Raw genomic sequence first — 26052 nt, 5'->3', positions numbered from 1 at the left:
TAAGCAGCCAACTCTTGGTTTTCTGCTTAGGTCATGGTCTCATGGATTGTGGGCTTGAGCCCTGGGTCAGCGCAGAGCCTGCTTGGGATTTGCTGTCTCCCTCTCTCTGCCCCCGCCCCCACCCTCCTCTCTCTCTCTCTCTCAAAAAATAAATAATTAACCATTTATAATATTTTCCTTCTCTTTTGTCTAGATACCCTTCTTTATATGACAATGAGTTTTTCATAGGTGATAATATATACACGCCCATATATGGATACATGTGTGCATGTATTATATATATCTATATTTATATGCCATCTCTCCACTTACCTTCTGGATACTATAAATATATTTTTTATACATGGCTCACTGCAATCACTGGTGAGATTTTGAGCACTCTTTTAATAAGAGTATAGAAAACCTAACTATTTATTCTCCACTGTCACCTGGGGGCTCAGCTAGAGAGGTGGAACCAGATAGTTTCAACCAAAGTCTGTGAAATATGCTGAAGACAAAAGATAGGAAAAGTCCTTTTTAGTAACCTATTACACAAGGGTTTCTTAATTTTGCATGTTGACATTTGGAGCCAGAAAGTTTGCTATTGGAAGCTGTCTTGGGCACTGTAGGATGTTCAGCAGTGTCCCTGTCCTCTACCTACTAGATGCCAGTAGACAACCAAAAATGTCTTGAGACATTGCCAGATGCTCCCTGGGGGGGGCACAGTTGTCCCGGTGAAAGCCATTGTGTCACATTAAGTGTATGTGGTCTTTGGTTGATCTATGCAGGCTGTGAAATTGTGGCTCAGGATTTTTAGGTATCTTTTCCAGTCTTGCTCTTGGATAGAGGCTTGACTTTTATTTCTACAAGAAGCGACGTGGGGTTGAAATGTCCCAGCACCTCTTTGCTCTCCTGGCACGGTGGTTCTGACCTAGAACCTCTCTCTGTTGCCAGAGCTTGCAGCAAGCTGATAAACTCTGAACTCTCAGAAGACGGACCCTGGGGGGTGAGGGGATGAAGTATATCCACAGAAGCTTGAAGAGTGAGGAGAGGTTGAGTATGAGAGCCCTCAACCAATAGATGATTAGGACTAAGGCACAACTTGTAAAAGTTGAACTGATCCTTTGTTTTTTGTTTTGTTTTGTTTTTTTAATGACATTTGTACATTGAACAAACTTGTTACACCAAGAGGTGGTGCAAGCTGGGCACCTGGGTGGCTCAGTCAGTTAAGCGCCTAACTTGGGCTCAAGTCATGATCTCCCGGTCTGTGAGTTCGAGCCCCGAGTCGGGCTCTGTGCTGACAGCTCAGAGCCTGGAACCTGCTTCAGATTCTGTGTCTCCCTCTCTCTCTCTGCCGCCCCCGCTTGCACTCTGTCTCTCTCAAAAATAAATAAACATTAAAAAAAATTTAACAAGTGGTCCAAGTTGAGAACATAAATTAATTTTAATAATTGTTCAACAAGTATATGACTAATATTAAGACAAACAGGATGCTAGGAATATTTGGAGGGAGTATCTTTAAACTTCCTGACTTAAAAGAGACAAGTAAATCGAATGCCACAGCGAGATACCATTTCACACTCCCTGGGACAGCTGGAATCAAAGAAACTAAAAATAACAAGTACTGGCAAGGATGTGGAGAAATCGGAACCTTCACACAACCAAATGTGTGTGAATGTGTGTGAACCTTCACACAACCAAAGACATTTTTGGGTGGGAATGTGAAATGGTGCAGCCATCCTCAGAAGGTCAGAGAGTCGCCCAATCACTCGTCGATTCCACTCCCAGATGTACACCCAAGATAATTGAAAACATGTGTCACACAAACTTGTACATACATGTTTGTAGAAGCGTTATTCCTATTAGCCAAGAAGTGGAAATAACCCAACAGATGAATGGAGAAATGAAATACAGTGTATCCATATCCGTACAATGGAATATTGTTCAGTCATCAAAACGAATGTGTGCTACTACCGGGATGAACCTTGAAATCATTGTGTTAAGTGAGGTAAGTCAGACACAAAAGGCCACATCCTGGATGTTTGCATTTATAGGAAATGGACAGAATAAGCAGATTCATGGCAGCAGAAAGTAGATTAGTGGTTGCCAAGGGATGGAAGGAGGAGGGAATTAAGACTGACTACTAATAGGTGTGGAGTTTCTCTTTGAGGTGTTGGGAATGTTCTGGAATTAGGTGGTGGGGATGGAGACACAACTTCATGAGTACAGTAAATACCACTGAACTACACTTTAGATGGGGAGTGTCATGTTCTGTGAATTATACCTCTTTTTTTTATTAGAAGAAAAAAGAGGGAACAAAACCCAGAATTGGAAGGGTGCCTGGGCATCACATGGTACCAACTTCAAATTTTCTAGTTGAGAGACTGTGAGGATATTGTCCAAGCAATTATCTTTAAAAGCTAGTTTGAAGTGGGGGCGCCTGGGTGGCGCAGTCGGTTAAGCGTCCGACTTCAGCCAGGTCACGATCTCGCGGTTCGTGAGTTCGAGCCCCGCGTCAGGCTCTGGGCTGATGGCTCGGAGCCTGGAGCCTGTTTCCGATTCTGTGTCTCCCTCTCTCTCTGCCCCTCCCCCGTTCATGCTCTGTCTCTCTCTGTCCCAAAAATAAATTAAAAAAAAAAAAACGTTGAAAAAAAAAAGCTAGTTTGAAGTGGATTTTTACTTCACTCGGGACCATTGAGATGTGAGGAGAGCTGACATTAAAAGCAGTGTGAGCCCCACAAAAAGCAATACGGAGCACCTCTGTAGACTCCTTGTTTAAATAGACACGTGTTTATTGAGGACCCACTATGTGCTGGCACTTCTCCAGGCGCTGGGGGTACGATAGGAACTAAACACAACAAAAGTACTCGAGCTCGGTTCTCGGAGAAGTCCTCCCCAGACAGCACATTTCGGAAGCTGTGTTGTCAAGCTAGTGCCCACTTAGAAATCAAAACCGGTTTCATAAGGAATGGTCGAATGAACTGAGCATTTTCACCTTTAGAAAGAGAAGATTGAGGGAGAACAAGATAACTGCCTTGAAAGCTGTTTGGAAGGGAGAGGTGTTTCATTCTCCGCTGCTCCCAAGAGCAAGGCTCCCGTGAAAGGGTAGACGTCCGAGAGGTGGATTCGGGCTCTCAAAAAGGAAGGAGGGAAACTCTTATCATTGTAGCGAGCATTCTGCTGGGTATTTGCACCTGCATGATCTCAGTTAATCCCCGCAATATCCCTACAAGGTGAGATGATTGGCCCTATTTTTAAAGACAACGAAAGGGAGGCTTAGCAAGATTATGTAACTACTCCAGGGTCGCACAGCCGGTCAGTGGCCAGATGACGGTCAGACCTCTCCAGGGCTGACCCCACATGCTTATCACTGCAGCACGCTGTCCTCCCACGGCCTAACACTTTCAAAAGTGTGCACATTTGTGGAGAGGGATACAGCCTGGGATGTACAGGGTGGACTGGGTGACCGAAACTCCTCTCCAGAAATACTGTGACACCTCGCAGTGTGCTCTCACACTGTAACGTCTCCCTTGGCTCACTGTGAGAAGGGTCAAAGTGGTAAAATGAAATTCACAATTTACAGGTCGTAGGGGGTGAGATGAGATCATGTATGTGCAGAATCCAGCACAGCGACATCAACTGTATTCAGCAAACATTTACCAAGAATCTGCTGCATGCCAGGTCCTCTGATGCGACACCAGCCTGGTCTTCGTGGCACTTACAGTTTTGTCTGACGAGTAGAGGGCACTCCACGGGATGGAAGGTCCAACTCCTTTCTGCTGGTCCCAACCCAACATCTCCTCCATGTAGGGCAGGCCAGGATGTCCATTTCATACTCATGGATTCGATCATCTGACAAACATTTCCTGGGTGCCTCTGCGCGTCTGACACTGTTCTGGGCACTGGAGATAAAGCAGCGAACAGAATGAGCAAAAATCTCTGTGCAGCTTGCTTTGGTGCATCCAGTAAACAAATACAGATAAAATATGTATTACATTCGGGAGCGAAAAGTGCTATGGAGAAAAAAACTAAAGCCTGGAAAAGGACTAAAGGAGTCCTGGGGAGTACAGAGGCTGCGGTTTTAAGCAGGTGGTCAGGAAAGGCCTGGCTGAGAAGGTAGGATCTTGGCCTGGACTTCAAGGAGGTGAGGGAGTGAGCCATGGAGGTACTGAAGGGAAGAGAGTGTGGGGCGAGGAAGAGCAAAAGCAAATGCTGGAAGAGGGAGCATGCTTGGTGTGTGAGCAGGAGGTCGGAAAGGTGAGGGGCATCCAAACTCAGTAGGCATACGGGGTATAGTGAAGATGTGGACTTGCTCTAAGTGAGATGGAAAGTCACTGCAGGTCTGTCTGCCGAGTTGAGAATGGCCTGCAGGGGAACAGGGCGTGAGTGGGGAGGCCAGTTTAGGAGGCTGGGGCAGGTGGGATGATCCCTGCACCCTGTTCACACCCTTATCCCTGGAATGTGTGAATGGTTACATTACATAGCCAAGGGAGTTTTGCAGATGCAATTAAGGTTATGGACTTAAAATAGAGAGATTATTCTGGATTGTCCTGATGGGCCCAATCTAAACACAAAGGCCCTTAAAAGCAGAGAGCTTTCTTCAGCTGGAGTAAGAGGAAGGTGGCAGAAAGAGAAGGCAGGAAGAGGAAACCATGAAAAGCATCTGAGTCCTGACAAGGACCTGAAGGAAGCTAGAAGAGGATTTTCCCCTCAGAGGCTCCAGATTAAAGCCCAAGCCAATGGACACCTTGATCCTGGTCTCACCGAGACCCTGAGCAGAGAATCTGGCCAGAGCCCCGGGACCTCTGACCTTCACATTTGCAAGATAGGAAGTCGGTGTTGTTTGAAGTTGTTACATCTGCGGTGATTTGTTTAGGCAGCAATAGGAACTGGAACAGGGATTGTTGCAGTAATTCATATGAGAGATTCTGACGGCGTGGGCCCTTGAAGCTAGACTCCAGAGGACTTCCTGATGGCTGCAGCACAGAGAAAGGGAGGAATCAGGAATGCCTCAAGGGGTTTCACCTGAACTGTAGGAAAGATTGTGCTGCCAGTACCTGAGGTCGAAAGATTATGTGAGGAGCAGGTCTGCGCGGGAAGACGGAGAATTTGGTGGCATCTATGTGAAGTTCGAGGCGCCTGGAAAACATCCAAGTGGAAACGTCTAGGAGGTAGATAGAAAGTCTAGGTTTGGAGACAGGTCTACACTGGAGAAATAAATTTGAGAATCATGAGCATATAGATGATATTTAAAGCCATGAGACTAAGTGGGATTATTGAGGCGAACACCACTCTAACATTATCACCCTCTCCAGAGATTTTAGAATCTCTTCCCCTTAACTAGGGGTGGATTCTGTGAACATAGTGAGATTTTTCTCCTATGATTACATTACAGTATATGGCAAAGGGGATTTTGCAGGTATAACTAAGGTTACTGTATAGGTCTGCTAGGGCTGCCGTAACAAAATCCCACTGACTGGGAGGATAGAAGTCTGAGACCAGGGTGCCAGCATGGTCAGTTACCAGGGAGAAGTCTCTTCCTGGTTTACAGATGGCCACTGCCTTGCTGTGTCCCTGCCTGGTAGCGAGAGAGAAAGAGAGCAGCTGAGGGATGGGGTGGGAGGGCACAAAGAGGAAGCCCCCTGGCATGTCTTGTTACAAGGGCACTAAACCCATCATGAAGGCCCCACCCTCATGACCTCTTCAAACCCTAATTACCTCCCAAAGGTCCCATCTCCAAATACCATCACACTGGCTAGGGGTTAGGGGCTCAGCATATGAATGGGGAGCAGATACCAACATTCAGTCCATAGTTGTTACTAATCAGCTGACTTCGATTTAGTCAAAGGGGATAATCAAGTGCACCTGACCTAATTCCATGAGCCCTCTGAATCTGGCTCTAGAGGGCAGAGACGGGAGAGGAGAGGAATTTGAAGCAAGAGGGATTACATGCATAAGAAAGTCTCCATCTCTAGCTTTGAAGCTGGAGGATGGGAGCCACATGGCAAGGAACGTAGGCAGCCTGTAGGAGCCAAGGGCAGTTCCCAGCTGAAAACCAGAGGGAGAATGGGGGCCTCAGTCCTACAATCTTGTGGAACTGAACTCTAAAGCTGAGCGTGACTGAGCTTGGAAAGCAGGTCTTCTCCAGAACCTGCAGATGAGAATGCAGCCCAGCTGACCCGCTGACTTCCGTTTCTGAGACCCTGAGCAGAGGACCCATCCACACCACGCATTGACTTCTGACCTACAGAACTGTGAGTCGACAAGGGATGTCCATGTAAGCCACTTGGTTTGTGGTAACGTATTATGCCATAAATAGAAAACTAATACAATCATCAAGGGAATGAGCTTGGACAGAGATGAGACAAGTTTCCAGGGCTGAGCCCTGGAGCACCCTACTATTTAAGGCTAGTGGAAAGAAGAAAAAACAGAAAAAGGAGATAGGATGGGATAGACAGGAGGAAAGTCAAGAAAGAGTGGGATCCTGGAGGCTGAGGGAAGGAAGTGTTTCTAGGAGGAGGGAGTAATGTTCAATGGAATGGTTCAGAAGCTCACATTGACCCTAATGCTCTGTTAAGGTTGAAAAACATTCTCTGAGAACGTTTCCTGTAGCCTGGGTTCAGGGAGAGAAGAGAATAACCTGATGGAAGAGACTGCATACCTATCTCTTTATTCTTTTTGTTGTTGTTGTCGTTGTTGTTGGGGGGAGGGGTGGCTTTGAGAGTAAATTCTGGGATTTATAGACAAAGGAGAGGACTAGAAATTCAGCGTGGTTACAGGGAAGCTCCCCGTGCCCCCTTTACATGGATTCAAATCTCCCTGTTCAAGAAAGTGTTGGAACAATGTCTCAATATTGCACAGTGAAGAAATAACTTTGTAGGTCCTTTGAAAGTAACAAGGTAGATGTTTACCAATCCTCTCTTCTTTGTCTTGGTACACCAGTGGAATCGATTTCCCAGCAATCCTTATTACTAGGTGGAGGTGTTAGCCAGAGAATTATAGGCTAAAGTGATGCCTCCTGTTTCCAGGCATGGGCATAAAACCCCTGCAAGTTCCATGGGCTGTCTGGGCCTGTCAGTCAGCTGAATGCAGAGAATCCAGAAGGCCCTAGGTGATGGCCTCACTACAACATGGAAGAAGTTTGGGTCCCAAGTCACTACTTAAAGAGGAGCCACATGTCCTGCCTTGGACTATGATATGCATGAAAAATTGTGTTGAGCCACTGAGATTTTGGTTTGTTTTTTTTTTGTTATAACAACTCACATTAATAACCCCAACTAATACAGAAAGGTTCTTCTCATATTGGGTGTTCAACGATCTCCTTCCTTCAGCCCTTTATCCCACAAGATACAGACAAGATATGAGCCCAGAAGATATAATCTCATATTTAAATGTTAAGATTTAGGCTTCTTGGAAGTAAATCTGGCATTTAGAGTTGAACTAACTGAAACACTCACAGTGAGACCACACATAATAAGATCAGAAGAGAAAAGAAAGTTGATTAAAGCTAGAAGCGTTTCCAATTGTTGGTAGGTTCAGAAAGAAGATATTCCAACACAGAGAGTATATTATTACAAACATTTACTGAGGACCAGAGTCTAGGCCAGGCACTGGGGAAAGGAGAGGGGGCCATTTTGATATACAAAGCTAAGTAAGATACTCTTCTTTTCACACAGTTGTGTTGATACACACACATACAGAGAATTATTCAATTCAATGAAGCCAGGAAGTGCCTAATAGAACAAAAACAGCAACAACAAAAATACAATGAGAAACAGAAGGGGAAAAAAGCCAAATGGCATCAGAACTTGGCAGGGTGTGAGATCTAGAAAAAGATGAAATTTGAGTAGATCTTTGAATGATGGGAAGGACTTTGGAGGGGGGGACAAATGTAGAATTACAACACCAGGTCCCGAAAGAGAGTCATTCGATGGGGCGTGTGTATCAGGATGAATGTATGAGTGCTTATGTGGAGTGGGTAGAGACAAGATTGGAAAGATGGAAGGAAGAGTCTGGCTTTTTTTGGGGGGGAGGGGTGCATAAATTCAGGAAATAAGAAACTCTTGAGCTGTACTGCTGAAGTACAGTTTCAAATCCCTCAGTGGGGTTATGGACCTTCCAGAAATCCTCCACTGCAACAGACCGCCTGGCAAGCTGTGAATTCAGAGAGGAGATGGACATTTTTTATCAAAGCCTGAGATGAAAGGCAGAGCAGCAAGCATCACATGGCTTTCCCAAATTTGGCTGCACCTGCAAAGCCATAGGAACTCTTTTCAATTACGGGAGGTAAAAAGACCACTGGTTAAGTCAGGGGCGCTTTAGCCACATTTTCTTCCAGATAACATTGTCTCTTAATACAAAGGAGCCCAGTTGGTAATGTTTTCTTTTAAGATTGAGGATGTTTAACATAAAACCTATTGAGATGGTCAATACTGAGTTCATCAAATATTTCTGGCTCTCCACCTTCTGGGCACGTGGTCGGGATGGTATTTCTGTGCCCCTTTTGAGGTTTGGTATGGCCACAAGACTTACTTTGACTAAACAGACGCAAGAAGTGATGTGCATAATTTTTAGTGAGGAGCTTTAAGAGCCCGTGTATGGTTGTTATGCTGTATTCCCCTGCTGAAGCAGTCAGCAAAATAGAGGTCTATTAACATAGAATCTCTATCAGCCTGGGGGCACCTGGGTGGCTCAGTTGGTTAAGTGTCTGACTCTTGACTTTGGTTCAGGTCATGATTTCACTGTTCATGGGTTTGAGCCCCGCGTCCGGCTCTGTGCTGACAGCTCAGATTCTGTGTCTCCCTCTCTCTCTGCTCCTCCCTTGCTCTCTCTCTCTCTCTCTCTCTCAAAAATAAATAAGCATTACAAAAAAAATTTAGTAAAATTTAAAAAAATTAAAAAACAAAAGAATCTCTATCAGCCTGGATGAGCACACTCCCCCTACTAACCTGAGTCAGACTGAAAATAAACTTTTGTTTTGTAAACCACTGAGATTCAGGGTTTATAGGTTACTTCCGCTTACTCTGGCTCATACTAACTGATAAACCCATATTGCTGGTTATGAAGATACGTAATTTACATTACAGTGGTTTCCTACACTGTTAAAATAATTTCCCAAGACAATTGCAATTCATTTGAAGGTTGGAGAAAGTCCTAGTCCATTCCAGCTACTAAAACAGAATACCGTAGGCTGGGTGGCTTATAAACAACAGAAACGTATTCCTCAGAGTTCTAGAGGTCGGGAAGTCCGGGACCGACTCTGTCTGGTGAGGGCCTGCTGCTTGAGTCACAGACGGCTGTCTTCTGGCTGTGTTCTCCAATGGCAGAAAGGGCAAGGGAGCTCTCTGGAGTCTCTTGGCATTAATCCCACTCCACCTTCATGACCTAATCCCTTCTCAAAATCCCCACCTCCAAATAACATCACACTGCGCCTCAGATTCTGACATGAATTTGGGGCAGAAGGACACAAACATTCAGCTATGAGATGAGAATATGAAATGAATCCGTATCTTATCTGATAAAACTTGACAAGAGGTTGGAGAGAAGTGAAATCAGGAAGGCAGACTAGGAGAGAGGGTCCAGTGATGTAGCAGAAGAACCAGGTGAGTGTGGTTGCTTAGCCGCCACATAGCTCCCAGGAGGAGTGACCAACTCTCTCAAATGCTGTCGATGAGAACTGACCATTTGATTTATGAAGTCATCAGTGACCCGGGTCAGAACAGGTTTTGATGGGTGGTGTTGGGGGAGGGGACAAACTCTGACTGGAAGGAGTTTAAGGAAAAGAGGAAACAGGGAAATAGAAATAGGGAATATAGACATCATTTGTTGTTGTTGTTGTTTTAACAAATTCACTATAAAGGGGCGCAGAGAAGTGGAATGGTAGCTAGAGGGGAAAATGGAGTCACGAGAGGTTTTTTTGTTTGTTTGTTTTAAGAGAGAATAACATTTGTGGCACCTGGGTAGCTCAGTTGGTTAAGTGTCTGACTCTTGACTTCCGTTCAGGTCATGATCTCACAGTTAGTGGGTTCGAGCCCCACATCAGGCTCCTCACTGACAGTGCAGCACCTGCTTGGGATTCTCTCTCTCTCTCTCCTCCTCCTCCTCCTCCTCCTCCTCCTCCTCCTCCTCCTCTCTCTGCCCCTCCTCCACTCGTGCTTTCTCTACCTCTCTCTCTCTCTCTTTCTCTCAAAATAAATAAATAAAAAGAAAGAGAGCATAGCATTTATTTTTATGCTGGCAAGAATGATTAAGTAGGGAGGGAAAATTTTGCTATTGCAAGAGAAAGGGGAGAGATTTTCTGGAGCCATATCCTTACATATGTCACATGGTATATTAGTTATCTCTTGCACCATAACAAATCATCCTCAAACTTAATGGCTTCAAACAATAAACATTGATTATCTCATGATTTCTGTGGCTTAGAGATCCAGGGGTGCCTTGTTGAGGACCTCTGGCTCAGGATCTTTCCCAAGACCACAATCAAGAGTCAGCCCCAGCTGCCCTGTCTCAAGGCTCCACTGGGTCAGGATCCATTTCCATGTTACTTGCTCTATTGGTGGCAGGCTTCAGGTCCTTGTTGGCCTTTGGTTAGAGGACCATCCAATCCTTGCCAGGTGGGGCTCTCTATGGAGCATCTCACAAAATGGCAGCTGACTTCCCCCAGAGCAAGAGCCGAGAGAGAAAGGGGGGGAGAGGGAGTCATCATTTCTATAATTTAATTAGGAAATGCCATCCCATCACTTTTTGGTTAGAAGCAAATCACTAGGTCCAGCCCACACTCAAAAGGAGAGGTTGACACAAAGGCATGAATTCCAGGAAGTGGGGGTCATTCGGGGGCATCTGAGAGGTCACCTACCAGAAAGGAGATGGGGTCTAATGCCCAAGTGGAGAGGCTGGCCCTTGCTGTGAGCAGTGGTTGTCCATTTGTAGTCACAGGAAAGAAGGCAGCATTTGTGGGTGTGAAATTGGTAGGTAGGTAGGTCGCTGTGGGGGTTCAGTGCGGTATCTGCTCATTAGCAACCGAATACCTGGTAGAATGGTAGGAGATCACACGAAGATCCAGGCTTTGCTTTCCTTTCTTCCTCTGTCGGAGCCTTCAGCATAGCCAGGATTCTAAATCTAGACTGACACAGCTCTACCCTCTCAAATCCTTAACAGTGGTGCATTTAAAGCACACTACCAGGGTTTACTAGCAGTTTTATTCTTTGACTCATAAAAATGTCAGAAGACCCACAAGGAAGCATGAGTAGGAGAAGGAAACAAGGAAGTGAGAGAAAAGATGTGGCTCCGTCTGAGGAATTCACTCACCAGCTGGGTTTTCACGCATGGGTTTCTCTCACTTTTCAAAAGCCCTATTAAGCCAGAAGACTTTGCCTTTCAACATTTGTAGTTCAAGGGAAAAGGCTTTTTAGTGGCTTGTTTTGTTGAAGCAGAAAAGTGAGACAAATTTTTCTTTCTTTCTTTTTGTAAATTGAAGAATAATTGACGTACAATATTGTTTTAGGTGTACAACATAGTGATTTAATGTTTATATATGTTATAAAATGGTCATCACAGTAAGTGTAGTTACCTTATCACCAAAGTTGTTACAATATTATTGACTATAGTCCCTGTGCTGTGCATCATATCCCAGTGTCTTATTTACTTTATAACTGGACGTTTGTACCTCTTATCCCTTTCACCTATGTTGCCCATTCCCCCCCACCACACAACTCCCTTCTGGCAACCACCAGTTTGTTTTCTGTATCTATGAGTCTGTTTTTGTTTTGTTTGCTTGTTTTATTTTTTAGATTCCATGTATAAATGAATCATACAGTATTTTTCCTTTTTGGTCTGACTTATTTCACTTAGCATAGTACCCTCTAGGTCCATCCATGTTGTCACAAATGGCAAGAATTCATTCTTTTTTATGGCTGAGTAGTAGTCCAGTGTGTGTGTATGTGTGTGTGTGTGTGTGTGTGTGTGTGTGTGTGTGTGTAGCATTATTTACAATAGCGGAGATAGAGAAGAATGTAAACATCTGTGATTAGATGAATGGATAAAGAAGATGTGATACACACACACACACACACACACACACACACACTGTGGTATATATGTATGTGTGTGTGTATGTATGTACACATCTTCTTTATCCATTCATGTATTCACAGATGTTTACATTCTTCCCTATCTCCGCTACTGTGTATAATGCTATAATGAATAGGAGACGAACTTTTCTAGCTTGACTAACAGCATCCCAGACCCATCTGCCCACAGTCATGATAAAGTGAATTTCAGCTTGGAGAGCAGAGTACATCAGAAACAGTAAATCATCAAGGGACTTCTGTGGATTTTTCCAGGATGTCAGAAGGGAAATCTTACTGTTGCAAAGGGGGGCGCCATTCACACAGGGTACAATGTGAACGATGCTTCTTAGGCGCCTGATGGGGTGCTCCTGGCACAAATTAGGAGCTCAGGAAGAGCAGTTCTTATGATTGGCTCATCCCCATCTCCAAATGACTTAGTGTTCTCTGCCTTGCTATTATATGGATGAAATTTATCCCAGATGTGTTCTGTCCAGCTTTGCCCCCATCTTTTAGTCCAGAACCCCGAGTACCTTCTCTTCGCCCACTCCTGACCCTCTTGTGAGGGTATTTCCCCAGCCGAAAGCAAACGGAACCATTTGGAATTCTCCAAACCTTCCCCAAGGCTTGCCCTCTGCTTCTACAACTACCAGCCCTGTTCTTCCTGCAGGAAGAGCTTGCAGTCGTGTCCTAGAGCGGCCTTTATACCGCCTCACCCATGAAGGTGACCTGGCCTGGAGCGATGCCCCAAGCCTACTGCAGCGGACAAGTCTTTATTTTCAGGGAACCCTTTTTGAGTAAGCCTCCGGGGTGCGATCAGGGTAGAAACACGGCCTGGATCTAGTCCCCAGAGCTTCAGCTGGAAGACAAACCCTCCTCTTTATCTCAAAGACCGCATTTTCTTGGCCTCTGACAAGCGCTAGCAAAAATAACTCCAAGGAGTGCGCTAGCCACTGAACCCCGCGGCCTGGGGATGCGGATCGCTTGCCACCTCCCAGCGCTTCTTTGCTGTGGGAAGGGTCGCTGTCCCGGGGCGCACGGTGTGGGGGGTGCGGAAGCCCACTTTCCTCCTCTCACACTGAAGTGGAGGGCGAACGTGGGGCGCTGGCATTTCCGAGGCTGAGGGAGTCTGAGGCTTGAGGAAGGCCTCAGGGTCGGAGGAGGCTTGGATCTCGACTGGTCCTCCAGGGCCCGGGCCAGGGGCAAGCTAAGCCTCTGCCTCCTGCTGAGCTCCCGGGCTGCGCTCCCGCCGCCGGCACCGGATTCTGGCCCGGCCCAGGCCTGTCGCCCAGTGCGTGCATCGGAGAAAACAGAGACGTGGGGGCCTTTGGCGGGTGCGGGTGGTGAAGCTGCCGAGGCCTGCGTGTACATTCAGCTTTGTTATTCCTCACAGCCTCCAAAGACGCAGACGCCCCGGCTCCAGGGAGACAAAGAGGCCCGAGGGCGACTTTTCCCAGCGGGAGGTGGCGGGGGCTTTGGAAAGGTGGTAGGTGGGTAGTTGTTCCCCGCGGCCTCCCCTCTGCCCGACCACATCGGAAAACAAACGCCTTCTGCCTTCGGCGAGGGCAGTCCCCTCCCTGGAACCCGAAACTCGACGTTTTCTTCTCCCCCAGGTGGGTCACGACCTCCCTCCGTCAGACCCGGGGACAAGTTCAGGGTTCTCTAGTTTTGCGCAGAGCAGAGACTCGCGTTGAGTAATGCGAGCCCAAAAGTTGGAGAGGGAGAAGAGCGCCTCTCCCACCCGCTAGGTTCCCAAAGTCTGCACCTCAGTAACAAAACTCAAGGCAGCTTTCGAGAAAGGAAACGGTCTCCAAAGACCCCGGGGAGTGGGTGCGCGCTGACCTGTGCCACCCGCTGTGCGTTCTGGAATTCATGTGGGGGGGGGAGGGGAGGGGGTGTAGCCGGTGTGGGGGCTCAGAGAGACTCAGCTCTGCTGCGGCCGACCCCCGTCCCGGTGGTATCAGGCATTCGAGACTCGCGAGTGCAGTCTCCCCGCCTCCCAGAGAGGTGAAGGGCGCTGCTGCCGCGGGCTCATGTTTATTCACGCGGCCTTAAACAGTCCGTTCGAATACATATTCATCAACCGCTCTAACTACTTACTCAAGTCTAGGTTTGCAGGAGAAAACCGAGTCCCTGGAAAGGAAGAACAGCCAACTTGGGCTTGGGCTCCAGAAGCGCGAGGAAGCCCTGGTCTGGGGCAAAGCAGCCTACGCTTTTGTCCCATAGCCCAGTTCCCAAGCGGCCCCCAAGTGAGGCGGTGGCTGAGAAGCGGGATTGGGGCGATTAGCTAAGGGCCTTATTTATGCCCCCAGGCTCGCTGGAAGCTGGGAAGAGCTCCCAGGTTGTCCTAAAGGTCTATAAGGGCAGATTTCCCAGGGAAAAACAAGAGCTTTAGCTCCACGTCCCACGCTTGCACCCACCCCGCTTCTAAAGTGCTATCATAATTGCTGTTTATTTTTCGTAAGTAAGTTTCAGGCAGCACAGAATGCGTTTTCCACTGTGGGTCTGCAGGGATTAAATTCGTGGAGGAGAGGCTGGCCCCAATTCCAGAGACTCCTCTTTCTAAGGCGGCTCCAACCGCAGAGCAGGCGTTGCAGGGGCTGAGGACGGGTGGGGGTGGGGGGGCTTCAGGGCCCTTCCTCGCTTCGGGATCCCTCAGTTCCACGCGGAACGTGTCAGAGCCCGCGTGATCATCGCCTCCCACTCCTGCCCTCCCCAACCGGACCACTCTTCTCAGTAGGGGCTGAAGCGGCAGGGACCTTGCAGAGGAGTCTGGGTTGGGGGGGGGGGGCGTCTGGAAGTCTGGGGTTCCTGCTGTTGGGCAGGTCCTGTCCCTCACCCGCCCTCGGCTGCACCTTTCCCAGGTGTTGAACCCGAAGGCAAGAGGGAGTGTCAATAGTGCTGCAGTTCTATTCGTTTTCTCATCCCTATGTCCTTTTTCTTTCACCTTCTCTCTCTACCTTCCGTTTCGCTCAGCACCCACTTTTCCTACGCCTCCCTGAAAAGGTTCTCTATCTGCTCTCCCAGGCTCTCTCTCTCCTCGCCACTGAGCCGGTCTATGCTGGCAAGGTGAGGCCATGTAGGCCACCATTCAAGTGATCCAGTTTAAAGCAAACAGCCTTACCAAAATTTCAGCTAGGCAGGAGAGAGTGAGGGGGAGCGCTCGCGAAAACGTTGGTGGGAAGAATTCGCGTGTGTTTTTTGGGCGCAGTCATAATTCCACGCAATTTCTTCCGACTCGACGCACGCTCGCATGGACTTCAGTCTGTCGGAATCTCGGCGGCTATTCCCACACCCGGGCTTTACGTTATATATGGCGGTAAATGAACCCGGGTCCACTCCAAAGCAGGTGTGTGTGTGTGTGTGTGTGTGCGCGCGCGCGCGCGCGCCCGCCCGAACTTTTGAACATAAAATGAGCAAATGGGGAAAGCGCTGTAAAGTCCCCTGAACTCACTGGCGGTACCTGCGGGGAACTCTGGAGAGGACAGACTGGGTTTCCTGCGGTGTCATGGGGATAATATTCTGGGAAGCTTGCCCCCTCCCCTCCTTCCCCCGACACACACATCCTGGGTTCCTGAGAGCCCTTTTAAAGGTATTCCCTCTTGCAAACAGACTTCTCTCTACTCCTGACCTTATGAAAAAGGGAGCCCCAGTGGAGCCAACCGAATCTGAAAAGCCTCACTTGGTCTCTGTTATCCTAGGCTGCGCCTCTCCCTTTGAGATTCCAAGCTTTCTGCGAGTGGCTAATTACCTTGGGGTGATCCCGAAATAAAACAGTAAGGCTGGGCCGGGTAGGGAGGAGGCTGTTCAAGTGAAATTGACAATCCAGTAATATCATTCCGTGAAGAGACTCTGAAGACGTCCTCGTAATTTCCCTCAAGAAATCTGGTTTTACTGGTCGATCTCAGTAGGAGAATTCTTTGCCTAGAGGCTGGAAATGAGTAATAGGCCGTGTGTCTCCAAGTACTCGGCTAATATGATAATAAATACATTCAAAGAGAGCAACGGGGTGTTTACAATTAGTACCCAAACTTGTGCTGTTTGTCAAGAAGTCCCTAAATAACCCCTCCCCCAATCAAGCGAAGAGCCCAAAGGAGGTAGAAATCAGGTGGAAACATCTTCAAAAGGAATTAAAAAGCCGAAGCCGATTTTATTTCCTTCAGTCAAGTGTGAATGATGGGGCGGCCGCGGCGACAGTGACGGAGGCTACCTGACAAAGCATGCACTGAAGGGGCTGGGGTGAGGAGTGGGACCGGGCGGTGGGGGTCACCAAAGCGAAGATGCCTTTACCGGTTGCCCTGTGGCTACCACTTCCCCGCTTTGCGTCGAGGCGGTCGCCGGAGGCCCAGCGGCCACCTGGAACCTGGAACCCCAATCCAACAGGTCGCTGCCTCCCCCTCAAATGCGCATCACCCCGAATCGCTGTGAATTTTATCACCTTAAAGTGACTTTGAACGGGTTTATCCCGGATAGAGCTCACTGCAAGTTTTTCAGATTTGTCAGTTTCTAAGAATTTGCATGTTTTAAGTGAAGCTGAAACCGTGAAGGCTCGGGTTACACTTTAAAATATGCGAGGCTTCCGCGCGGCCCCCCTCACTTGGTAAGGCTCAATTGCTTCTTTAAAAAAGAAGAAGGAAAAAAAAACCCTGCTTTTAGAGTTTGGGATTCTCCCTCCTCCCATTGTCACCACAATTCAGAAGCAATTGTCACTGCTTCTCAAAACCCAGTTTCCCGCCAGCCGTCGGGGAGGTCGGGAGAGCTGCTGCTCCGAGGGCCCTCGGAGTTTCCACGCGTTTGCAGGGACCTGTCAGCTCTGTCTATAATTTGCATTGTTCATATAAGTTAGGGGCAACTCAGAAAGCAACTGGAAAGCTCGACGGCTGGGTGGCCCAGCGGCCCGGTGGGCCTGGCGGTCAACTATCGAAAATAATGGACTTCGTCTGCTGTAAAGGGTTCTCCCGACGTCTGCCTCCAGGGCAACACAAGGAATCCAAGGACTGCCCAGATCTCTGCGGGTTCGCGCCCTGCCTCCGCCGGCAATTCAGCCAGAAGGTTCCCTAGTCCTGTGGAATTGGGTCAAAGACGTACAGACAAGAGGGGGGGGGCAAGGGGAGAAAATTAAGAGAAAGCCATGCTTTAAGTGTATTCTAATTCTTTAAAGGGGTGGGTACAATGTTTCTATGCGGCCTGCTGGGGCGCCTCAAAAGCTCTGGCTTTGGGGTGGATTTAGAGGTGAGGACAGGAATGGGGGGGCAGTAGTTGTTCCTCTCTTGTTCGGTTTTTAGGTCTTTTCCAGCAGCCCAGATGGACAAAGGAAGGAAGAACCCTCAGAAAAGTGGGGGCGATCTTCCCTCCTGGACCACTCCCTGAGATAAAGGGGGCGGGGATGGTAGGGGGCGGTGAAAGGCAAAGCGACCTTGGTATTTCCCCTCCCCCCACATCCACAGGAGGCGCGGCTTCCCCCATGAAATTTAGATTCCTTCATTCCACAATTCTTCATTCAGCACCTACCATGTACCAGACACTGTATTAGACTCTCAAAAACGCAGCATTAATGTAAATCAGGCCCCAAACCCAGAGCCTAAGGATTGGCTCCCCGGAATGTTCTAAGATCAGCACACACCTTGGGATCGCCAGACTTGCTGTTCTACAGATTCCAACGCTGGGCAAACGGACACAAGGAAACCTAACTTCTGCATAACTTCTACTTCTCCCTTCCTTTTTTCTTTTTTCAAGTACCAAAGGACCATTAATTAGAAGAATAATTACTGCTACCCTATATTATCCCAACCTGTTCACTTTCTATCTGCTATAGACAATGCTAATAATGGCAATTATTGCTTCTATAAACATCCCGAGGCAGCACTCTCCTCCCGCGGTGTCTGTGTGTGTGTGTGTGTGTGTGTGTGTGTGTGTGTGTGTGTTTAAAGAATATATATAAAAAGTTCCCCCGCTCATTTGCATAGCTTCATCTTTACCTTTTCCCATTCAACCCTTGCAAAAAGCATATCTATTCAAAGCCCTTGCAAAAAGCATATCTATTCAAAGGGCATTTAGTCCATTTCTTTCTTGGCCGGTAAACCTATTCATCAATTGTTCTGCCTTGTAGATCGCATTCTAATGCTAATCTAGCGTGTTAAATATCTTTTTGTTCCCCTTTCACCGTTTTGTCATTCAGTTTATCCAGTTTTGGTCACCCATTTTATTTATTTATGCGCCTGCTCCTATTCAGGGGCTCATGTATTTTTTATTATGTTGTTTCACTGTCACGCAGTGTCAACTTAGTCTATTCAATGGGGGCTACTTGAAGGCCGGAGGGACAAAGCGTGTACACATTGCGCCGCTATTCATTCCGGCCAGCTGGATCGGCTGAAAAAAAAACCTTGTGAAAAGAAACGCCTCACAATGGACACAGAAGAAGTGCACAATGCTAACAGTTTTCCAAATACCACTGATTGGTTTCTTCACAATGAGGAGAAAGCCGCCGCTTTTTCTTAGCTCCACTTCAACAAACAACACTCTCACAAAACCTCCCAACCCTGCGTTTTGTTCCCGGACAAAACCTCCTCGACTGTCTAAACGCTCCCACTGAAGGACAAAAAAAAAAAAAAAAAAAAAAAAGATGTAAAAAAAAAAAAAAGCTCTTTCACTATGCCTTCTCTCCCCCCCCCCCGCCCTTTTTCCCCCTGCAAGAGAGAAAAAAGAAATGGGGGGGGGGATTGTCAGTGAATTAATAATATCAGTCTTTTAAAAGAAGAGGGCTGACCTTTGAGATGCACTGGGCTGAGGGAGAAAGAACGGGGGAGAGATTAATAAAGTTTGGACGGCGCTCTCTCTGCCTGCGCGGGGCTGTGGACTCAAGAAAGACACCGACGCGGAGGCCCGCGAGTTGCGGGGAACTTCCCTCGCCCGCAGGGGGCGGCGGCGGCGGCGGCGGCGGGGAGCGCCCGCGCCGAGCGGCGCTCTGATTGGCTGGCGCGCGGGTCCCTATCTGCTCCGGGGAGCGGGTCGGACCTTCTCTCCAGCTTCTGCGCCCCTCGCGGAGGCCGCCCGGAGTCGGGGGCTGAGAAGGGGCGCACGCTGTTTTGTTCTTGCTTCTTGCGTGGGCGGGGGAGTGAGGGGGAGAGGAAATTGTCAATAGAAGTGACAACAGCGGCCACCTCCACTGCTTCCCGGAAGCCATCTCTCGCACGGCGGCGTCCCCCAGCTCTGCTTCTTCATGCTGGAACAGAATAAATTCCACCTGTTTGTGCAAAGCCCGAAGGCAGCACGTCTGGCCCCTCCGATGTGAGGCTTGTTTACAGCCTTTGGGCAACCGTGACTACCTAAAAAATGTCGTTGTGGTTTTCTGAAGCCTTAAAAGGAAAGGAAAATGTAGGGAGGGAGGGAGGAAGGAAGGAAGGAAGGAAGGAAGGAAGGAAGGAAGGAAGGAAGGAAGGAAGGAAGGAAGGAAGGAAGGAAGGGAAGGAAAGGAAGGAAGGGGAGAGGAGATGGATGAAGAGCGAGAGATAGATCTCAAGTCTGCATCAGCTCTTTGCCTAGTCCCAGCGCTGTATTTGTGGGCGACTTTGACTCTTACACACACACACCTAGCCCCTTCTCCACTCTCTTGCCGCAGAGTCGCTCCCACTTACTTCTGCACAGGCTAACTTGGAGGGAGGCTTTCTCCAGGCGCAACTTGTTAGCAAGAGCACTGGAGTCGGAGGGGTGATAAACTAGTCACCCCCGCGGGGCCTGTGGACATACTCAACCCCACAGCCGCACAATCTGTTGGTGATGTGCTCACCGCCCCCCCCTCCCCCGGCAACTCCCCACCCCCCTCCCTTCACTCATCTTTCCAGACCTCTTCTCATTCACCAACACTCAGGAGCCTTCCTCCCAGAACAAGCTGATCTTTGGGAAAAAGGGAGGGGTGGGAGGGGGCGGGGAATCTTCGGGCCGGTGGGGCCGAGCTGGAAGGCTCAGGGAGGTAACTAAGATTTAGGGCTGGGGTGATTTCCAGCAAGCCGCAGGAAGTTCCGTGTTGAGAAGTGATGGGCTGCTACAAAAGGGAAAGACGAAGCCTTGAAAGGATTTAATTAACCGTGTCAGGGATAATTACCCCTGGACAGTCCAAATTAGTTTTGCATAATCGCTCAGAACCATATGAATTAACTTATAATATTGCAAAGAGCTCAGGGAATAACAGGAGAGGGATCGTTTTAATTAGTAAATCAGGGTCAAACCAGGAGAGCCTGTTTCTCACATTTCCAAAACTTTGCATGGTTTTTAAAATATTATTCCGTTGGGGGAAAACAATGACTTAAAAGAGTCGGGTCGCTTATAAAGACGTGCAGCTCCCAGAGATGGTCTCTGTCAATGGGGAAACTAGTTTAGGACTAGTTGAGTCCTGTATCTTGAGAATTTCTATCCCGGTGGGCGGAAAATCAAGATCACCTTACGGTTAATGTTTTTTTTCCTCTGATATTCTTCCTGGTGCCCTATAATTTCTTTTCTAAAATGAAAATCCTTTATGATTTCAAGCCTTTCTCCAGTGGAAACTTGTCTAGCCCTGGAAATTCAACCCTCTGAATCAGAATTTGTTATACTTCTACTTTAAAGCAATTTAGTATGACAGAATAAAGCCCTAAAGAGGCCAAAAGTTGTACACTGTCGTGCGTAGTGATTACCTTTCCAAATAAAATCTTAAGGTGTAAACAAGGAATATGCCAAAGATACAGGAACAAATTACACTGACTTAAGCGGTGGGGCTCTCCTACTAACAAGATAAAGTGGTCAGGCAACTTTCCCCTCTTAAAATGTTACTGGAAACTAGTGAAATGCTTTGAACGGTCTGGATGTTTTCAATGGGCTCTGTTCTACTGCTTCATGAATGCTTTTTTTTCCCCAAGATAATACAACTACTTGGGTTTTTTTTTTTTTATCTTCTTTCCTATTCACGATTAAAAATGTGATAAATCAGGTTTTTGGCTCTGAATAACAATGGCTTGATTTAGATTTCCTAGTAAATCTATTCAAAAGTGAAACAAAGGCTGCCTTTGCAGGATACCTTACACTTCACCTGGACCAGGCACGTAAGGGCAATTCAGATAAAAATCTTGTTAGGAACTCAACAAGAAATAGAGGATTTTCTCTTTTCCCTGGTTCAGGCTTTATTTAAACTCTTTGTTCAAAAAAAATGAACAGAGTGATAGTCAGATTCTAATTTACAGATATAGTTTAGACGTCTAATATTAAATTAGAAGATCACACAAGAAAACCATTTACACATAAAGGTTAAAACCAATACTTAAACTTTTTAAAACTTTATATTACATAAAGTCAAAATGAAACTAAATACATGTTAGCCAACTTCATTCACAAACATTAGTCAAAATATATACATTTAAAAAAGGAACAAAAAGCTATAATTGAGGTTCTTTTCTCTAAAATGTGTTTTATCATAATTTGCAAATGAATTGCAGGTAATCTAAAAAATAAGCTAATTAGGGAGGAAACTCCAAAACACATTTAAGCGGTTCAAGTTGGTGAAGAAATGCTAGCTGAAAATGAGAGACATCTGTCAAAACAATTCTGGTGTCTTTTTCTTTTTTCAGTTTTGCTAAATAATAAATATATAATTACCACTCAGACAAAAAAGTCTGATTTATTCTTAAGATAAAATTGCGATTCTAGAAATAGTCCCGCAATTTTTAAAAGTTAACTTTGACATTTGCTCAAAATGCTTTAGAGTCTAAAACCGACTCAAATTTAGGGCAACGCCAACAACACATTTTCAGACTCAGTGTTTTCACGGACATATACACATTTACAATCTTAAGGTGAACTCAGCCATAAGGGGATAATAGGAACAGTGCCTTTTATCTTTCTGTAAACTGTGTCAGAAATCCAAGCAAGTGGATTCAGGGAAACCTAGCAGTCTTTTTTTTTTTTTAAGGGCTAAAATCCAACTGACAACTTTTCATCTCATACACATTTCTTGTTTGCATTCCTTGCTTTTAAGAGCTCTCGCTCTCATTTGCATATGACGTGATAAACAAAAGAAAGCGTGATCATCTCACATACAAAAGGCCATATTCGAGCCGGTCACTGGTCAAGAATGGATCCCGTCTGGGGGTTCTGCTTGAGAGAACAGAGATTTGCGAAGTCAAATAGTACAAATAGGGAGCAAGGCTGCTCAGAGTCATCTCGCTCCGAGAAACTCATGACACATCAGCTTTTCCCTCGTGCTAGCCATTTCAGACCTAACACTTGAACAGAGTGCATGCGACACAGACCAGGAGGGGAAAAAAAAAAAAAAAAAAAAAAAGATGAGAAACAAAAACAAAACCGACAATAAACTTCCAACAAACAAAACTGGAAAGCCCAACTTGTCAAAAACAGTTACTCCTCCACCTCTGTGGGCCCAAACGCAACAGGTTCCGAAGTGCAAAGCAAACATCAACTGCTGTCGGATACGACCGCCCTCCTTAGAGTTGGCTGCCGAAGTGCGGGTCTGAAATGATCCTGTGAATCCACACGCACACTCGCCCGAGCACTCCCGCGCTCTGCCACTCGCGCCCCGACTGGCATCTCTGCCTCTGCCTGCACCTATACATCTTATGTACATACAAACCGGGGCCCCCGTCGCGGGAGGGCGCACGGGGAGGCCGCGGAGCTCGTACCTATACATATGTACACGTGTGCACACCGGTCCTCGCGAGGCGGCCCCGCGGGGGTCATAGCGCGGCGGCGTAGGCCGCGGGGTAGGGGTCCAGCTGAGGCTTGCCCATGCCCGGCAGCAGGATGTAGGCGAGCGGCGGCTGCAGCCCGGGGCTGGGCCACGCGCTGCAGTTGCACGGGATCATGTAGCCCGGGTTGCCCGGGCTGGGGTGCGAGTGCGTGTGCCCCCCGGCGGCCGCGGCCGCCGCTGCAGCCGCCGCCGCCGCGCCATGGAAGGCGCCGGCGCCCGCGGTCGGGTAGCCCAGCGACGACGCGTACGGGAGGCCGGACGACGACGATGAGATCTCTGCCATCTTGGAGCCCAAGTCGAGTAGCGAGTAGGGGCTGCCGGCGGCGGCGGCGGCGGCGGCGGCGGCAGCGGCGGCGGCCGACTGCGGGAAGAAGACGCGCGCGGCGGCGGCGGCAGCGGCGGCGGCCGCCTTCTCGGGATTGGCGAGCAGCGATTCAGGCACCAGGCCGCCGCCCGCGCCCGCGTGCAGCCCGGCGCCCGCCTTGAGCGCCGGGTGCTCGGCGTCGGCCACGCCGCCCAGGCCGTAGGGCACCGGGAAGGCGAACTTGTCCTTCTTGAGCAGCGTCTTGGGCTTGCGCCGCGGCCGGTACTTGTAGTCAGGGTGCTCCTTCATGTGCATGGCGCGCAGGCGCTTCGCCTCGTCGATGAACGGCCGCTTCTCCGACTCGGTGAGCAGCTTCCACTCGGCGCCCAGGCGCTTGCTGATCTCCGAGTTGTGCATCTTGGGGTTTTCCTGGGCCATCTTGCGCCGCTGAGCCCGCGACCACACCATGAAGGCGTTCATGGGCCGCTTGACGTGGTCCACCGGCTTGGACATGCTCTCGCCGTGCCGCGGCTGCAGCCCGCCGCCGCCGCCCGGGCCGTCGCCCTCCGCCCGGAGGAAATCAATGTTGGCTGTCCACGGGGACCCGTTCGGCCTGCCCGCGCTCACTGCACCCCACTTCGCGCCCCGGCGTCGCTCCCGCCCGGGAAGAGGGGGCTAGGGGCCGAGCCCAGGGCCGCGCCGCGCCCCGGGCCGCCCTGGTCTCTTCGGCCGAGCTGCGGAAAATCCTCGCGGGGGCACAGTAACTTCTCGGCGGTGCCCCCACCCCACGGTGGCAGTTTGCCCTTTGCTTTCTTTTTGTCCTTTCTCCCTGGCTGCGTTTGCTCGCGAACTCCCCGCAGGTAGTCGCTGCCCCGCAGAACTCTCCTCCTCCTCGGTCTTTTCTCTCTTAAATGCACAGCAGCTCGCAAAGTTGCATCGCGAAGACCCCACCAAGTTGAGTCGAGGAGTCTGCCGCCGCGTGCTGCCAAGTGCCAAAGGGGGCTCTCGGCGGCTGGAGTGTTTGGGTTCTCCTCGGTGACTTTCTCATTTGACAGTAGCGGATGAGGGTGGGGGAGGAGGGGAGGTGGCCCGGGAGGAGGAAGAGGAGGGGGGTGCTGAGGAGGTCCGGGAACAGCAAGGGAACGCAGAGCGCAGCAATGGGTATAAATACAAATACAGCAGCACCAGCCGGTCTTCCAGACTCTGGGCAGGGCTCGCTGGTGGGAACCCCTCCCCCCCCAAGCGGCCGGGGGGTTTGGAGGGAGAGCTGCCTGCCTCCCCAGCACCTGCTTCGCGGGTCTTCCTCTCCGGCTGCAGGTCCGGGAAGGAGGCTGCAGGCTTGAGCAAGCCTGGGGTCGCCGGGCCTCAGGGGAAATCCTCCCGGCTCGCTGAGCTGCCGCGTTTTCCCGTAGTCCCCCGGGCCATGCCGGCTCAGCTCGCTCTGAGCTCCTCCAGGGGCACCGGCTGGCTCAGGCTCCCGGAGCGCGCCGGGCGTGGAGCGCGGCGCTGCCTCGGCGCTGCGGGCCGGGCTCCGGCTGCGTCCGCTCTTGGCTCCTCTCGGCCGCCGCCCGGCACTTGCAACTAACTTCTCCCAAGTTTCCTGCGCCGGCGCCGCCGCGCCCCTCTCCGCGCGCTCGCCTCGGAGCGTGCGCCCGCCTGTGCGCCGCGCCCAGGGCCCCTCTCTCCCGGCTTCTCCTGCCAGAGCCGAGCAGGCGCTGGGCGGAGGTGCTGGAGGAGGGGATTTAAGAAAAACGCGCCATCACCTCTATTCGCAGGTCCGCGCTGGGGCTGCTCCCGCTTCCCCCACTCCCGTAGCACTGTGGGCCCCTTCCTGGCCCAGGCCGCCACTCCGCCGCTCCCGAGGCGGCTCGAGCCCCGTGCACGGGCTCAGGTAAGTGTGGCTACCTGCGTGTGCACACGCCCGGAGCCGGCGCTGGGTGTGCATGTCCAGCGGTGACTGAGTGTGTGTATATCTGGGGGCATGCGGAGGAGGTGGAGCCCAAGACTCCAGGAGGGAGGAGGGACCAGCGGAGCCTCCTCCCGCTCCCACACCCCCAGGACCGCGAATTAAACCGGATCCCCTCCGCCCCCCTCCATACTCCTCCTCCCACCCCTTTTCACTTGAGAGCAGGTTGAGGCGAGCGGAGAGCTAGGAGCGCGCCGCGGATTCTGCGCACTGTTTGGTGTTTGGCAACCCCTGGTGTCATCCCGGCTACCCTGGCACTGGTCGCGGCTCTGGGATCCTCTGCCTGGAGAAAGGCGCGCACGAGAAGAGCCTCTCGAACTACGGCGGAAGAGGGGACGTACCTAGAAAATGTTGGAGATTTTTCCTAGGAAGAAAGTGCTCATTTTCCTTGGAGGTCCAGATGTTACTTGCAACAGATGCTTCTCGCATTTTCTTGCGCTGGTGATGCACCCAGTCAGAGGTAGTGAAGTGAAAAATAACTGAGGAGGAACTGAGCGTGCTCTTGGCAACCTTTTCGAAAAGGAGCTCGCCCAGGCTGAAAATAGGCATCCTTGGCTGACTGTTTAGCTCTTTGAAAATTCTGGGTGTTTTGTTTTGTTTCTGTTCTGGTCGACAGAGCCATCTATATGCTGATCTCTTTCAGGTACAGTTAACTTACACTGTCTCACTTAAATGCACAGATAGGGTGAAGGTGTTCAAAATCCGGAAGTGTAAAAATGTGTCTCCGAAAGAATAAAGTAAAATGTACCAATCACTCTGTACTGGAATAGCTTTAATGTGGTCAGTGTCCTTAGAAAGAAAGAGTTTCCTTATAATTGACACGATGCAAAAATAGCATGATTTTGTTTGCATATTTTTATCACTTCTTGGTATGCTGCAGCACACTCATAGTGTGATCAGTCTGGAGGTTTTATTCACAAGTTGGCCTGTCCTTCAGGGAGAACTCGCTTGCCTGCTTTCTTCGGCAGTTAGGATCTGACCTAGCCATGTGGTGTGTGCAAGTAGG

The 26052-nt window shown here is 49.3% G+C and overlaps 1 protein-coding gene and 1 long non-coding RNA gene across 3 annotated transcripts in view; both read right to left on the bottom strand.

Annotated features, from left to right (window-relative positions):
- LOC131483589 (uncharacterized) overlaps nt 1-10018 on the bottom strand; it is a 32737-nt gene extending 22719 nt beyond the window's left edge. The window contains exons 1-3 of one of the 2 annotated variants that reach the window (XR_009247788.1): nt 5037-10018; nt 4790-4955; nt 3702-3881 (exon numbers count right to left, since the gene is read on the bottom strand). This is a non-coding gene — a long non-coding RNA (uncharacterized LOC131483589). Of the gene's footprint in view, nt 1-2670; nt 3882-4789; nt 4956-5036 lie in introns of those variants that run through there. The other variant, XR_009247787.1, reaches the window with a different exon arrangement.
- An 11146-nt stretch (nt 10019-21164) lies between these two features.
- SOX21 (SRY-box transcription factor 21) lies at nt 21165-23619 on the bottom strand. The gene has a single exon (XM_058681892.1). The coding sequence runs from the start codon at nt 23591-23593 to the stop codon at nt 22763-22765; it is 831 nt and encodes a 276-aa protein (XP_058537875.1). The 5' UTR covers nt 23594-23619; the 3' UTR covers nt 21165-22762.
- Nucleotides 23620-26052: the final 2433 nt, after the last annotated feature.

Source organism: Neofelis nebulosa, chromosome 1 (assembly GCF_028018385.1).
Source record: "Neofelis nebulosa isolate mNeoNeb1 chromosome 1, mNeoNeb1.pri, whole genome shotgun sequence".
Taxonomy (NCBI): Eukaryota; Metazoa; Chordata; class Mammalia; order Carnivora; family Felidae; genus Neofelis; species Neofelis nebulosa.
Note: the sequence above shows the minus strand (reverse complement) of the source record. Positions and strands in the feature narration are given on the sequence as shown.